The sequence below is a fragment of the Dendropsophus ebraccatus genome, unplaced genomic scaffold, assembly GCF_027789765.1.
Source record: "Dendropsophus ebraccatus isolate aDenEbr1 unplaced genomic scaffold, aDenEbr1.pat pat_scaffold_852_ctg1, whole genome shotgun sequence".
NCBI classification, from domain to species: domain Eukaryota; kingdom Metazoa; phylum Chordata; class Amphibia; order Anura; family Hylidae; genus Dendropsophus; species Dendropsophus ebraccatus.
The window spans coordinates 1-13,419 of record NW_027210452.1 but is presented as its reverse complement, the minus strand read 5'-3'; the positions used below and the strand labels follow the sequence as shown (position 1 = coordinate 13,419).

The 13,419-nt window shown below is 44.6% G+C and overlaps 1 protein-coding gene across 1 annotated transcript; it reads left to right on the top strand.

The window, feature by feature from the left end:
* Positions 1-452: 452 nt before the first annotated feature.
* LOC138780802 (E3 ubiquitin/ISG15 ligase TRIM25-like) lies at positions 453-13,406 on the top strand (the record flags this gene model as incomplete). The annotated part of the gene is made up of 3 exons (XM_069956724.1): positions 453-1,483; positions 9,651-9,745; positions 13,309-13,406. Coding segments are annotated over exons 1-3 (1,223 nt in total), but the record flags the coding sequence as incomplete, so codon positions are not given.
* Between the last annotated feature and the right edge of the window lie 13 nt (positions 13,407-13,419).

Sequence of the window (13,419 nt, the reverse complement as noted above, 5' to 3'; positions counted from 1 at the left end):
AGGCCATTTCAGGCTCTGTCCTTAAGGGGTTAAACAAAAGTTAACAAAAAAATCCTAATATTGCAAAAATCCAGTCATGTAAAAATTAAGATTAATATGAAGCAGCTAGCAGAGGCTTCCTGTGTAGTCAGCACACTCTTATTAGACTGCCAGCTGCCCCACCAATCAGAGCAGGGAGCACTGTGTACAGTACTGGAGAAGAGGATGAATGTATGTCTCCACTCTTATAGACTATGACATTATCCCCCCCCCCCCCTGAAAGATTTTTGTAGGAGGCATGAATTAAAAAATAAACTTTCCCTGCTCGCGGGTCGGGGTTGAACTAATAACAAGTGTCGCAACTTAGCTAATTCAGGCGGAAGACTATAGGTGGGTGACTGCTCCTTTAAGAGGAAGTAACAGTAGCCTCCAGCAAAGTAAATTCTTTTCAGTTTCATTTCCAATGATTCAAGAATGGCGACTTGTAAGCCGGGAGAAGATCTGATCTGCCACATCTGCCAGAACCCTTACAGCGACCCCGTATCCCTGCCGTGTGGACACAGCTTCTGCCTGGACTGTATCCGAGAGTATCTAAACACACAGGACCAGTCCCAGTTCTATACTTGTCCTCAGTGCGGGAAAAGATTCACTGCACGACCGTCCCTGCAGAGGAACCCGAAGCTTAGCCAACATGTGGAGCACCTTCAGTCCGCGCGGGAAAAGCCTCAGGTACTCTGCACATATTGTATTAACCCTTCAACGCCCGCCATTAAGACTTGTCTACGGTGTGAGGTGTCTCTGTGTTCTGCACATTTGGCTGCACACAACAGGAGACTGGAACATAATTTAAGAAATGCAACAAAGTCTCTGGAGAGTCAAAAATGCCCGGACCACAATTTACCCCTAAAATATTACTGCCCCCAGGATTCTGCTTGTGTCTGTGCAGACTGTGGCCTGCTGGGGGGGCATAAAGGGCACAAAGTGGAATCTCTATACAAAGCGTCAAAGACGAAGAAGGAGGAACTGAAAACCAATCTCCACAGGTTGGACTCCAAAAGGATGGAGACGGAAACAACAATCCAAAGTCTCCAGAAAAGCCTGAGTGTAGAACGAGAAAAAGCCAAGAATCTGGAGGAACAGGTCATAGCCACGTTCAGACACCTGAAGGAACAACTACAAGACCTGGAAAAGACTGTGCTAGCCGAGGTTTCCATGCAAGAAAATAAAGTCTCTGAGTACTACTCCAACCTGATCCTGGAGTTAAAAAAGAAAGAGAAGAAACAATCCCAGAACATAAGTGACATTAAGAAGCTGCTTCGCTTCACCAGTCCGATAACTTTCCTACAACAATCGGGGGCAGTGGAAGGTGCAACCTGCAAAGAAGAAGAAGAAAAAGGAGAAGAGTCTAAGGAGGTTCCTCTCATTAAGGAATTAGACCCTGATCTGATCTTAGGCAATGTATACAGAAGTCTGACTGCAATTCTGACGTACAACGTCCCTAAAGGTAAGCAGATTCCCTCTCTTATTACAACATTCTAGTTCATTTTAATAGATTCACCCATATTGATATAAGACATGGATGGACCAGAAGGAAATACACTGCTCAGAGCATAGGCCATATAAAGCTGGCTGGTGAGAGTCTGAGGGGCAGGCAGAAGGAAGTCAGGAACAGCAACTGGGAGGAGTTTCCCAGGATTGGATGCAGCTTTTCCCCGCAGCGCACCGCTCCCCCTCCTCTTACCCACTTGCTGTCAATTCTTTGAGCGGAGAGCGGCAGAAGCGCGTGAGACGTCCCATTGAAACAGACGGCAGGCGGGATTCCACCGTGGAAAGCTCCGCCATGGAAGTCCGACTATTTTACTCAGAGTGAACATAACCTATAGGGAAGAATTATCAAACATGGTGTAAAGTGAAACTGGCTCTGTTGTCCCCGGCAACCAATCAGATTCCACCTTTCATCCCTCACAGACTCTTTGGAAAATGAAAGGTGGAATCTGATTGGTTGCTGGAGGCAACTTAGACAGTTTCACTTTACACCATGTTTGATAAATCTCCCCCTATGTGTGTAAATGGCGAGCCATCTCTGCCTCAGCTCATCTCTATACAGGGGGCCCTCCAGATATGATATTATTTGGTTCCATTTTGAATATGTTGTATCTTGAGTCCATAACTGGTAATTGGTTCTGAAGACCTCAAAAGGAGGAAAAAAAAAGATTTAAAGGAAAATAAGCAGATAACTGATATGGATAAAGCAAGTCCTTATAATCAAGTCAGAAAGAGACTGTAAATTACTTTCCATGTAGAGCATGGAGCATTACCAGGGATCTGTACAGATCACACAGGGTCCCAGAAGAATAAAATGAAGCTGCCCTCACCTGGTGCCCTTACTCTTGCAGAGTTTAATAGTGTACTGTAGAGAGGAGATTCTAGACACAGCAGTACAGGACATGTAGTATCACACTATACTGTAGAGAGGAGATTCTAGACACAGCAGTACAGGACATGTAGTATCACACTATACTGTAGAGAGGAGATTCTAGACACAGCAGTACAGGACATGTAGTATCACACTATACTGTAGAGAGGAGATTCTAGACACAGCAGTACAGGACATGTAGTATCACACTATACTGTAGAGAGGGGATTCTAGACACAACAGTACAGGACATGTAGTATCACACTATACTGTAGAGAGGAGATTCTACACACAGCAGTTCAGGACATGTAGTATCACACTATACTGTAGAGAGGAGATACTAGACACACACAGCAGTACAGGACATGTAGTATCACACTATACTGTAGAGAGGAGATTCTAGACACAACAGTACAGGACATGTAGTATCACACTATACTGTAGAGAGGAGATTCTAGACACAGCAGTACAGGACATGTAGTATCACACTATACTGTAGAGAGGAGATTCTAGACACAGCAGTACAGGACATGTAGTATCACACTATAGTGTAGAGAGGAGATTCTAGACACAGCAGTACAGGACATGTAGTATCACACTATACTGTAGAGAGGAGATACTAGACACACACAGCAGTACAGGACATGTAGTATCACACTATACTGTAGAGAGGAGATACCAGACACACACAGCAGTACAGGACATGTAGTATCACACTATACTGTAGAGAGGGGATACTAGACACACACAGCAGTACAGGACATGTAGTATCACACTATACTGTAGAGAGGAGATACTAGACACACACAGCAGTACAGGACATGTAGTATCACACTATACTGTAGAGAGGGGATACTAGACACACACAGCAGTACAGGACATGTAGTATCACACTATACTGTAGAGAGGGGATACTAGACACACACAGCAGTACAGGACATGTAGTATCACACTATACTGTAGAGAGGAGATACTAGACACACACAGCAGTACAGGACATGTAGTATCACACTATACTGTAGAGAGGGGATACTAGACACACACAGCAGTACAGGACATGTAGTATCACACTATACTGTAGAGAGGGGATACTAGACACACACAGCAGTACAGGACATGTAGTATCACACTATACTGTAGAGAGGAGATACTAGACACACAGCAGTACAGGACATGTACAGTCATGGCCAAAATTTTTAAGAATGATGCAAATATTAATTTTTACAAAGTCTACTGCTTCAGTTTTTAAAATGGCAATTTGCATATACTCCAGAATGTTATAAAGAGTGATCAGCTTAACAGCAATTACTTGCAAAGCCAATATTTGCCTAGAAAATGAACTTTATCCCCCAAAACACATTTCAACATCATTGCAGCCCTGCCTTAAAAGGACCAGCTAACATAGTTTCAGTGATTGCTCCATTAACACAGGTGTGGGTGTTGATGAGGACAGGGCTGGAGATCAATCTGTCATGATTAAGTAAGAATGACACCACTAGACACTTTAAAAGGAGGCTGGTGCTTGGCATCATTGTTTCTCTTATGTTAACCATGGTTATCTCTAAAGAAAGGGAAGAGTATCACAGCTAGAAAGATTGCACATCAGTCAATAATCTATCGCATCATCAAGAACTTCAAGGAGAGCAGTTCCATTGTTGCCAAAAAGGCTCCAGGGTGCCCAAGAAAGACCAGCAAGCGCCAGGACCGCCTCTTAAAAGTGTTTCAGCTGCGGGATGGGGCTACCAGCAGTGCAGAGCTTGCTCGGGAATGGCAGCAGGCAGGTGTGAGTGCATCTGCACTGTGCACTGTGAGGCGGAGACTCTTGGAGCAAGGCCTGGTCTTAAGGAGGGCAGCAAAGAAGCCACTTCTCTCCAGAAAAAACATCAGGGACAGACTGATATTCTGCAAAAGGTCCAGGGAGTGGACAGCTGAGGACTGGGGGAAAGTCATTTTCTCTGATGAATCCCCTATCTGATTGTTTGGGACATCTGGAAAACAGCTTATTGGGAGAAGACGAGGTGAGCGCTACCACCAGTCTTGTCTCATGCCAACTGTAACCGGCATCCTGAAACCATTCATGTGTGGGGTTGCTTCTCAGCCAAGGGAATCGGCTCTCTCATAGTCTTGCCTAAAAACACAACCATGAATAAAGAATGGTACCAGAATGTCCTCCAAGAGCAACTTCTCCCAACCGTCCAAGAGCAGTTTGGTGATCAACAATGCCTTTTCCAGACACAGCAGTACAGGACATGTAGTATCACACTATACTGTAGAGAGGAGACACTAGACACACACAGCAGTACAGGACATGTAGAATCACACTATACTGTAGAGAGGAGACACTAGACACACACAGCAGTACAGGACATGTAATATCACACTATACTGTACAGAGGAGATACCAGACACACACAGCAGTGCAGGACATGTAGTATCACACTATACTGTAGAGAGGAGACACTAGACACACACAGCAGTACAGGACATGTAGTATCACACTATACTGTAGAGAGGAGACACTAGACACACACAGCAGTACAGGACATGTAATATCACACTGTACTGTACAGAGGAGATACCAGACACACACAGCAGTGCAGGACATGTAGTATCACACTATACTGTAGAGAGGAGACACTAGACACACACAGCAGTACAGGACATGTAGTATCACACTATACTGTAGAGAGGAGACACTAGACACACACAGCAGTACAGGACATGTAGTATCACACTATACTGTAGAGAGGAGATACTAGACACACACAGCAGTACAGGACATGTAGTATCACACTATACTGTAGAGAGGAGATACTAGACACACAGCAGTACAGGACATGTAGTATCACACTGTACTGTAGAGAGGAGAGACTGGACACAGCAGTACAGGACATGTAGTATCACACTATACTGTAGAGAGGAGACACTAGACACACACAGCAGTACAGGACATGTAGTATCACACTATACTGTACAGAGGAGATACTAGACACACAGCAGTACAGGACATGTAGTATCACACTGTACTGTAGAGAGGAGACACTAGACACACACAGCAGTACAGGACATGTAGTATCACACTATACTGTAGAGAGGAGACACTAGACACACACAGCAGTACAGGACATGTAGTATCACACTATACTGTACAGAGGAGATACCAGACACACACAGCAGTGCAGGACATGTAGTATCACACTATACTGTAGAGAGGAGACACTAGACACACACAGCAGTACAGGACATGTAGTATCACACTATACTGTAGAGAGGAGACACTCGACACACACAGCAGTACAGGACATGTAATATCACACTGTACTGTACAGAGGAGATACCAGACACACACAGCAGTTCAGGACATGTAGTATCACACTATACTGTAGAGAGGAGACACTAGACACACACAGCAGTACAGGACATGTAGTATCACACTATACTGTAGGGAGGAGATACTAGACACACACAGCAGTACAGGACATGTAGTATCACACTATACTGTAGAGAGGAGATACTAGACACACAGCAGTACAGGACATGTAGTATCACACTGTACTGTAGAGAGGAGAGACTGGACACAGCAGTACAGGACATGTAGTATCACACTATACTGTAGAGAGGAGACACTAGACACACACAGCAGTACAGGACATGTAGTATCACACTATACTGTACAGAGGAGATACTAGACACACAGCAGTACAGGACATGTAGTATCACACTGTACTGTAGAGAGGAGAGACTAGACACACACAGCAGTACAGGACATGTAGTATCACACTATACTGTAGAGAGGAGACACTAGACACACACAGCAGTACAGGACATGTAGTATCACACTATACTGTAGAGAGGAGAGACTAGACACACACAGCAGTACAGGACATGTAGTATCACACTGTACTGTAGAGAGGAGATACTAGACACACACAGCAGTACAGGACATGTAGTATCACACTATACTGTACAGAGGAGATACCAGACACACACACAGCAGTACAGGACATGTTGTATAAGGCTATGTTCGCACAAGGTTCATATTAATCAGGCCATTGTTGCCGATTTGAAACAACGGCCGTCAATGTCAGACTGGGATACCTGGGGCCCACCAGAGGAAATGATCCTTGGGGCCCACCAAAGAAGAATCGGTGAAAAGCGAAATACTGACCCGGCCCTATCCTGGATTCATCTGGATCTGCGACAACTCCCTTGTGAATGACAGGTTTTCATTCAAACTACAACTCTCAGAATACCCTACACTTATGCAGCTTTAATGAAGGGGATGTTGGGAGTTGTAGTTTCAGACAGAACAAACCTTTAATAATTGATTGTTGTGCAGAAGCTTCTGGTGGCCGTAATCTGTTACATCCATCAGCCCTCAAGGTCCAGCACTATATGTCTCTACAGTGGCAGCTCATATGTACTGCAACTCCCAGCATATCCTGAGGGATGCAGACTATCAGTAAATGCTGGGAGTTGTAGTGCCTGCAGCCATTGTAGTTGGAGGGTCTTAGGTACATTGTACACTTAATGCTTTGTGGGAGATCAGAATACAGTTATGTGGGGGCTCAGTGTGTGGAAGTGACCCCAGAACATCACAAATATATATATAATATCACCTTACTCTACCTCTCAACATACCATCACACTGTTACTGACCAAATCATCCATCATCATACTACTACTCCTTCATCCTCCTGCACCTCCATAATCATACTACTACCTCCTTCATCCTCCTGCACCTTCATCATCATAATACTACCACCTCCTTCATCATCCTCCTGCACTTCCGAGATCATACTACTATCCCTTCATCATCATACCACTACCCATTCATCCTTCTGCCCCTCCATCATCATAATACTATGCCCTTTATCATCATACTACTACCCCTTCATCCTCCTGCCCCTCCATCATATTACTACCCCTCCATCATCCTCCTACCACATCATACCACAACCCCCTACCTCCTCCTGCTCCATCATATTACTACCCCTCAATCATCCTCCTACCCCATCATACTACTACTACCCGCTTCATCCTCCTGCCCCTCCATCATATTACTATCCCTCCATAATCCTCCTTCCCCCTTCATCCTTCTGACCTTTCATCATCATACATCATAGTAGTACCCCTCTCATCCTTTTGCCCCTCCTCACCATGCTACTACCTCCATCATTCTCCAGCCCTCCATCTGTATTTAAAACAAAAAATGCTATACTTACCTCACCTGTATGGTTCCTCTAGTGCCCCAGCGACTCCTCTCCCCAGTCTGAGATCGCTAACGTCGGGGGCGTGGGGGGGAAGGCGTAGCTTCCCGGGACATGGTTTTGCCGGGGCTGTCTCCTCAGAATTGGGCAGTCACGGCAAAACCATGTATTTATCCTGCTGCAGTACGTCCGACGCTGGGGTCCACTGAGGACAGGCAGCATCACCCTATGGCTGTCTGGGGGCCCCAGCTGCTGGACGGTCAGTGGGAGTGGGGGAGGGGCCCACCGGAGGGTCCTCCGGTGGCCCAGTCCAACACTGACAGCCGTGACTAATATGAACCTTACATTGTGCTGCCCTCTATGGAATTTCGACCAGAGTGTATACACATAGTATACATTCCGGCCGGGGTCCCTAGCGGCGCCGCAAAAAACTGACATGACAGTTTTCTGCGGCTGCTATTCATTGAATAGCGGCCACAGGAGACATGTCAGTGCACACAGCTCTGGCCACACTCTCCATTGTGGCCAGCGGGGAACTCAGTGGCAGTGACGATCATCCCGCCGGTACTGCAGTCCTGGCCAGGATGATGTTCTCTGACACCGGCTGGTGTCTTACTACGTTGGAACATAGCCTAACACTGTACTGTAGAGAGGAGATACTAGACACACACAGCAGTACAGGACATGTAGTATGACATTATACTGTAGAGAGGAGATATATGAGTGTACTCGTCCTGCTGCCATTAAGGGTAAACAGAGAGGACTTATGGCGTGGGCCCTCTCTGCAGCATGCGGCCCCTGATTACCGCTCCCGGCTAACTAACTATTTAAATAGTGTTTGTCCCCCATCCCTGGTCTCTAGTGGGGGACATTGCAGGGGGAGATCCCTTCTTCTTACCAAGCTGGGCCTCAGCGTCGGATTAACACTGATACCGGCTCAGCAATCTATTGATCTGGTGTGCTGCAGACCAGACAAATACAGAACTGATCAAATGGCTCAGTGCTGTATTATGTATACTACACTGATCTATATGATAGATCAGTGCAGTTGAATTAGTCCCCCAGATTGACTTCAAATTACTGTTTGTAAGAAAAAAATAAAGTGCTTTTATTAATAAAAAAAATCCCCTCCCCTAATAAAAGTTTAAATCACCCCCCTTTTCCCCATATAAATAAAAATAAATAAATAAACGAACATATTTGGTATCGCCGCGTGCCTAATTGTCTGATCTATTAAATGATCACATTCCTGATCTTGCACGGTAAACAGTGATAGCGCTAAAACCCACCAAAGTGCTAAATTTGTTTGCATCAAATCCAGAAAAACAGTAATAAAAAGTGATCACACAGCCTCATAGACCAAAGGATAAAAGCGTTAGACGGCTGGGAATAGAGCAATTTTAAACACATTTTGTTTTTTTTGTTTTTTTAAAGGTTTTAATTTTTAAAAGTCGTCAAATAAAATGAAAGTTACACAAGTGTTACATATTGTTGTAATTGTACTGACTTGTGGAACATAGATAACATGTCAGTTTTACCATAGGATAAACGTCGTAAAAACGAAGCCCCGCCCCTTGTTTGGCAGCATATATTATGGAAAAATTAAGTCTGTAATTGTAAAAGTACAGTTAGTGGCCCAATAAATAAGGGCTCATGTGGGTCTGTAGGTAAAAAAAAAATGCAATAGCTATGGCCTTTTAAACAGAAGGAGGAAAAAAATTAAAGCGCCAAAATGAAAATTGTCTGCTGTAATAACCGATGCCTTTTCTCTCTCTCTCTGTGTTTTTTTTTTTTGTGTGAACATAGCCTGAGTGTTTTTTTCCTTGGAGACAGCATATCAATAAGAACATAGATGTGTGTGTGTGGGGGTGGGGTGGGGGGGTGGGGGGGTGGGACGGGAGTGTCCCTGGACAAAAGTAATGTCTCCCCACCCCATAATAAGTAAGAATTCCCAACCTGGGTATTCATTATGGTTTTTCACACCACCCCACAAAAAATATATGAACATAAGAGAAAAATAACCATTTATACATCATGTATTTTAGGTGGGACATATAAAGGAATGAAAGAAGAAGGTACAAGTGGTAAGAGTCTGTACACTGAGACAAAGCTGGAGGTGGATAGTGTGCTGGACAGTAAGGTAAGTGGGGTATTTGCTTATTTAACCCATTAGCACATCTAGGTTATAGAGAGGACTCAGGATACAGGATTGTATTACATATCCCTGAGCCTCATTTTATTGAAACATTCTATGAAATTATCGTAGAAGATCTGCAAGATAAGGTAAATGGTAAAAGATAGATGGAGCCAAGTATTTTGTTTTTGAGGACCACTTTTTTATTCAGCACTATGGTACCGCTATGGGCACTAAATGCACCCCAGTTTTTGCAAATATACACTGATCAAATAAATAACCGCCCCATAATCACTGATCTCCTGTTTCATTTCTTGCTGTTGGAGCAGACAAATGGAGAAGACAACAGGTAGAAACGATAGGTAAGAAGCAAGACAACCCCCTATAAAGGAGAGATTCTGCAGGTGGTGACCACACACCTTCTCTCTGTTCTCATCCATTTTTTCTGTTGTTTTGGTCACTTTTGCATTTTGTCTCTCTTCCCTAGAGGTAACATGAGGCGGTGTCTACAACCATAGCAGTTAGTAGGGTAGTGTATCAGGTAGTGCAGCTCATCCAGGATGGCACAACAATGCAAGCTGTGGCAGGAAGATTGGCTGTGTCCATCAGCATAGTGTACAGAGCGTGGAGCAGATACCAGTACACTCGAAGACATGGAGAGCAACAACTCAGCAGTAGGAACACTACCTCCTATTCTGTGCAAGGAGGAGAAGTGCCAGAGCCCTGCACAATGTCCTCTAGACGGCCACTAAAATCCATGTGTCTGTCAGAAACAAAGTGAAGACCCAACACCATGCATGGCAATTGGTATTCGCCAAAGAACACTAAGATTGGCAGATTGGACATTGGTGCCCTGTACAGGTTCACACTGAGCACATGGGACAGAAGTGACAATGTCTGGAGACACCGTTGAGAATGTTCTACTACCTACAACTTCTTTCAGCATGACCAGTTTGGTAGTGGGTCAGTTCCTCACAGACTGTTAAGGAGTTGTTGGATGCTTTAGTCCAGGACTGGGAGGAGATCCCTTAGGAGACCATCGGCCACCTCATCAGGAGCATGCCTGGGCCTTGTAGGGAGGTCATAAAGGCACGTGGAGGCCACACACACACTACTGAGCTTCATTTCCTTGTCTTAAAGCAACTCTGTACCCACAGTCTGACCACACCTAGGATGGGGTCTATGCAACCAGAGGGCATCGGCGGTTCAGAGCCACAAGTAGGCATCCGTAAATACGAGTATCACTTATATCTTCTTTTCTACACTCCTGTTCCGGTGAAGCACATATTCTACATTGGGCAGGGCTCCTCTGGCAATTCCTCTTCCTTCTCCTTTCCAAGCACTTACTACTACAAAGTACCTACTTCTATAAAGGACTGGTCTTACTCTACTGTCAGCAACTACATGTTAGTGTCAAGATTTGCACTACTGTATTACATGTACTGTTCACCCCAAGCCTTGTTCAGTAAGGTGTTCTATTTTTCTCCCTAACGCAGGGGACTCTGTCTTGTCTATCTGCACCTGCACCCATGCACACTACTATTTTCCTTGGGTTATTTTCCCCCTTTCTGTGGGTGGTGGTACCGACATCCCAGGTGGGTCTACTACCACTTCAGGTTACCGTGACAAGTGCCCAATGGACCCTCAACACTCCCGGAGGTTACTGACCATTGGGGATAGTAAACTGGCTAGACAGGTATCGACATCCCACCTGTACACACCTATATTGGAAGTAGCTACCCGAGTCAGACCGGAGAAAAACAAGACCGGAAGACCAGACACCCGAAGAACCACACTTATAATTGCAGGAGAGCCTGGTGTGATCCTCTTATAATTGTGGAAGAGAGCCTGGTGTGACTTCTTATAATTATGGGTGAGAGCCTGGTGTGAATGGATGAGAATAAAGAAAGTCCATCTGGGCTCAGCGATGCAGTGCTTGAATAAACTTGCTTTTATTGTAAGATCCAAAGAACAACGGAAACATGTGATGCGCTCTCTCAGACCCACGCCAACGCGTTTCCGGTACGTCACGTACCCTTAATCATGGCTAAGGAGTAGCCATACAGGTGTGTATAAGTAGGCTACCTGGTTTACGCTCGGAAGCGTGATGACGTCAGGTCTTTACATAAACCAACACCTCATAATAAACAATGGTATAGCTAAAACCTAATCATATATGCAAGTGTACTGTGTGTGAATAATACCAAATTAAGTAATGGCAAAATGGTTATCATTTACAATGTATAATATAGAGACCACATGCAAAGCACACTTTAGTAGTATAGTAAAAGTTCTCTACGGAGATTTAGACCATTGGGGGCAGTAGTGTTCAAATGGAAAATCCAGTACGCTTCTTTTTTAAAAAGAGCGTGTCTAATATCGCCCCCTCTGGATGATGGATATATTCGATCAATGGCAAAGGCTTTGAATGAGTTCACATTGCCACCATGTGTGGTGATAAAGTGGCTGGAGGCTCCGGATGGATTGCGGTTGGTGTGATGTGTCACATCATATAAGTGCTCAACAATGCGGGTTTTAAGTTTTCGCGTTGTGCAACCAACATACATGAGGTTGCATATAGTGCACAATATGATGTAAACTACGTTGGTGCTATTACAATTTAGAAAGCATCCAACACGGAATTCTTTGCCAGAACTGCTAGTAAAAGATTTACTAGGTAAGGCTACAGTACAAGTGCGGCAAGGGTTTTGTCCGCATTTAAAAAAGCCTTTGCAATTTAACCATGTAGAGGGTGGTTTGTGTTTGGGGCTAGAGGGGGAGAGAACATCCCTTAGAGTAGAGGCTCTTCTGGATACTACCCGACAGCCAGACTGCAAAATTTGGTCTAGTAATGGATCACCCCGCAATATGTGTATGTGTTTCAGTACGATTTCCTTGATCTGTCTGAATTGTGGACTATATCGGGTTACAAGTGTTGGGACATAAGTGGTCTGTGATTTATTTTGTTTGGTAAGTAATGTTCGTCTGTCTCTGTTAGTTAATCTATGGGCTGCACGGTTCAGCATCCAATATGGATAACCCCTGGCTTTAAGTCTGTCTTGACTCAATTTACTTTCCTCCAAGTATGCATGTTCAGTGCTACAATTGCGACGCATACGAGTCAGTTCCCCAACTGGGATGGACTTAATAGTGTGTCTGGGGTGGGAGCTGGTTGCATGTAATGTAATGTTGCCAGAGATAGGTTTTCTATGGGTCCGAGTCTCTACAATATGTGAGGGTTTACCAATGAGCTCGAGATCAAGAAAAATCATACTGGTTTTGTGACAATTATGGGTAAAGCGGAGGCCCATACTATTAGAATTGACATACTCCAGAAAGAGTGGCACGTCAGATTCACGACCGTCCCAAATGAGTAACAGATCGTCGATGAATCTGGCGTACCACTGGATGGAGTCCAGGAATGGGTTGTCACTCGTGTAAATGAAAATCTCTTCCCAATGTGACATAGTAAGGTTAGCGAGAGAGGGTGAGTACTTGGCTCCCATAGAAACACCACTGACTTGAAGGTAAAAAGTGTCCCCAAATTTGAAGTAATTGTGTGTCATAAGGAACCAGGTGACACTTTTGACGAACTCAATGAGTTCACCACTATAGCCACTGTATTTTTCCAGGTGGAACTGGAGAGCCCGCATGGCTACCGGATGAGGTATGCTGGTGTA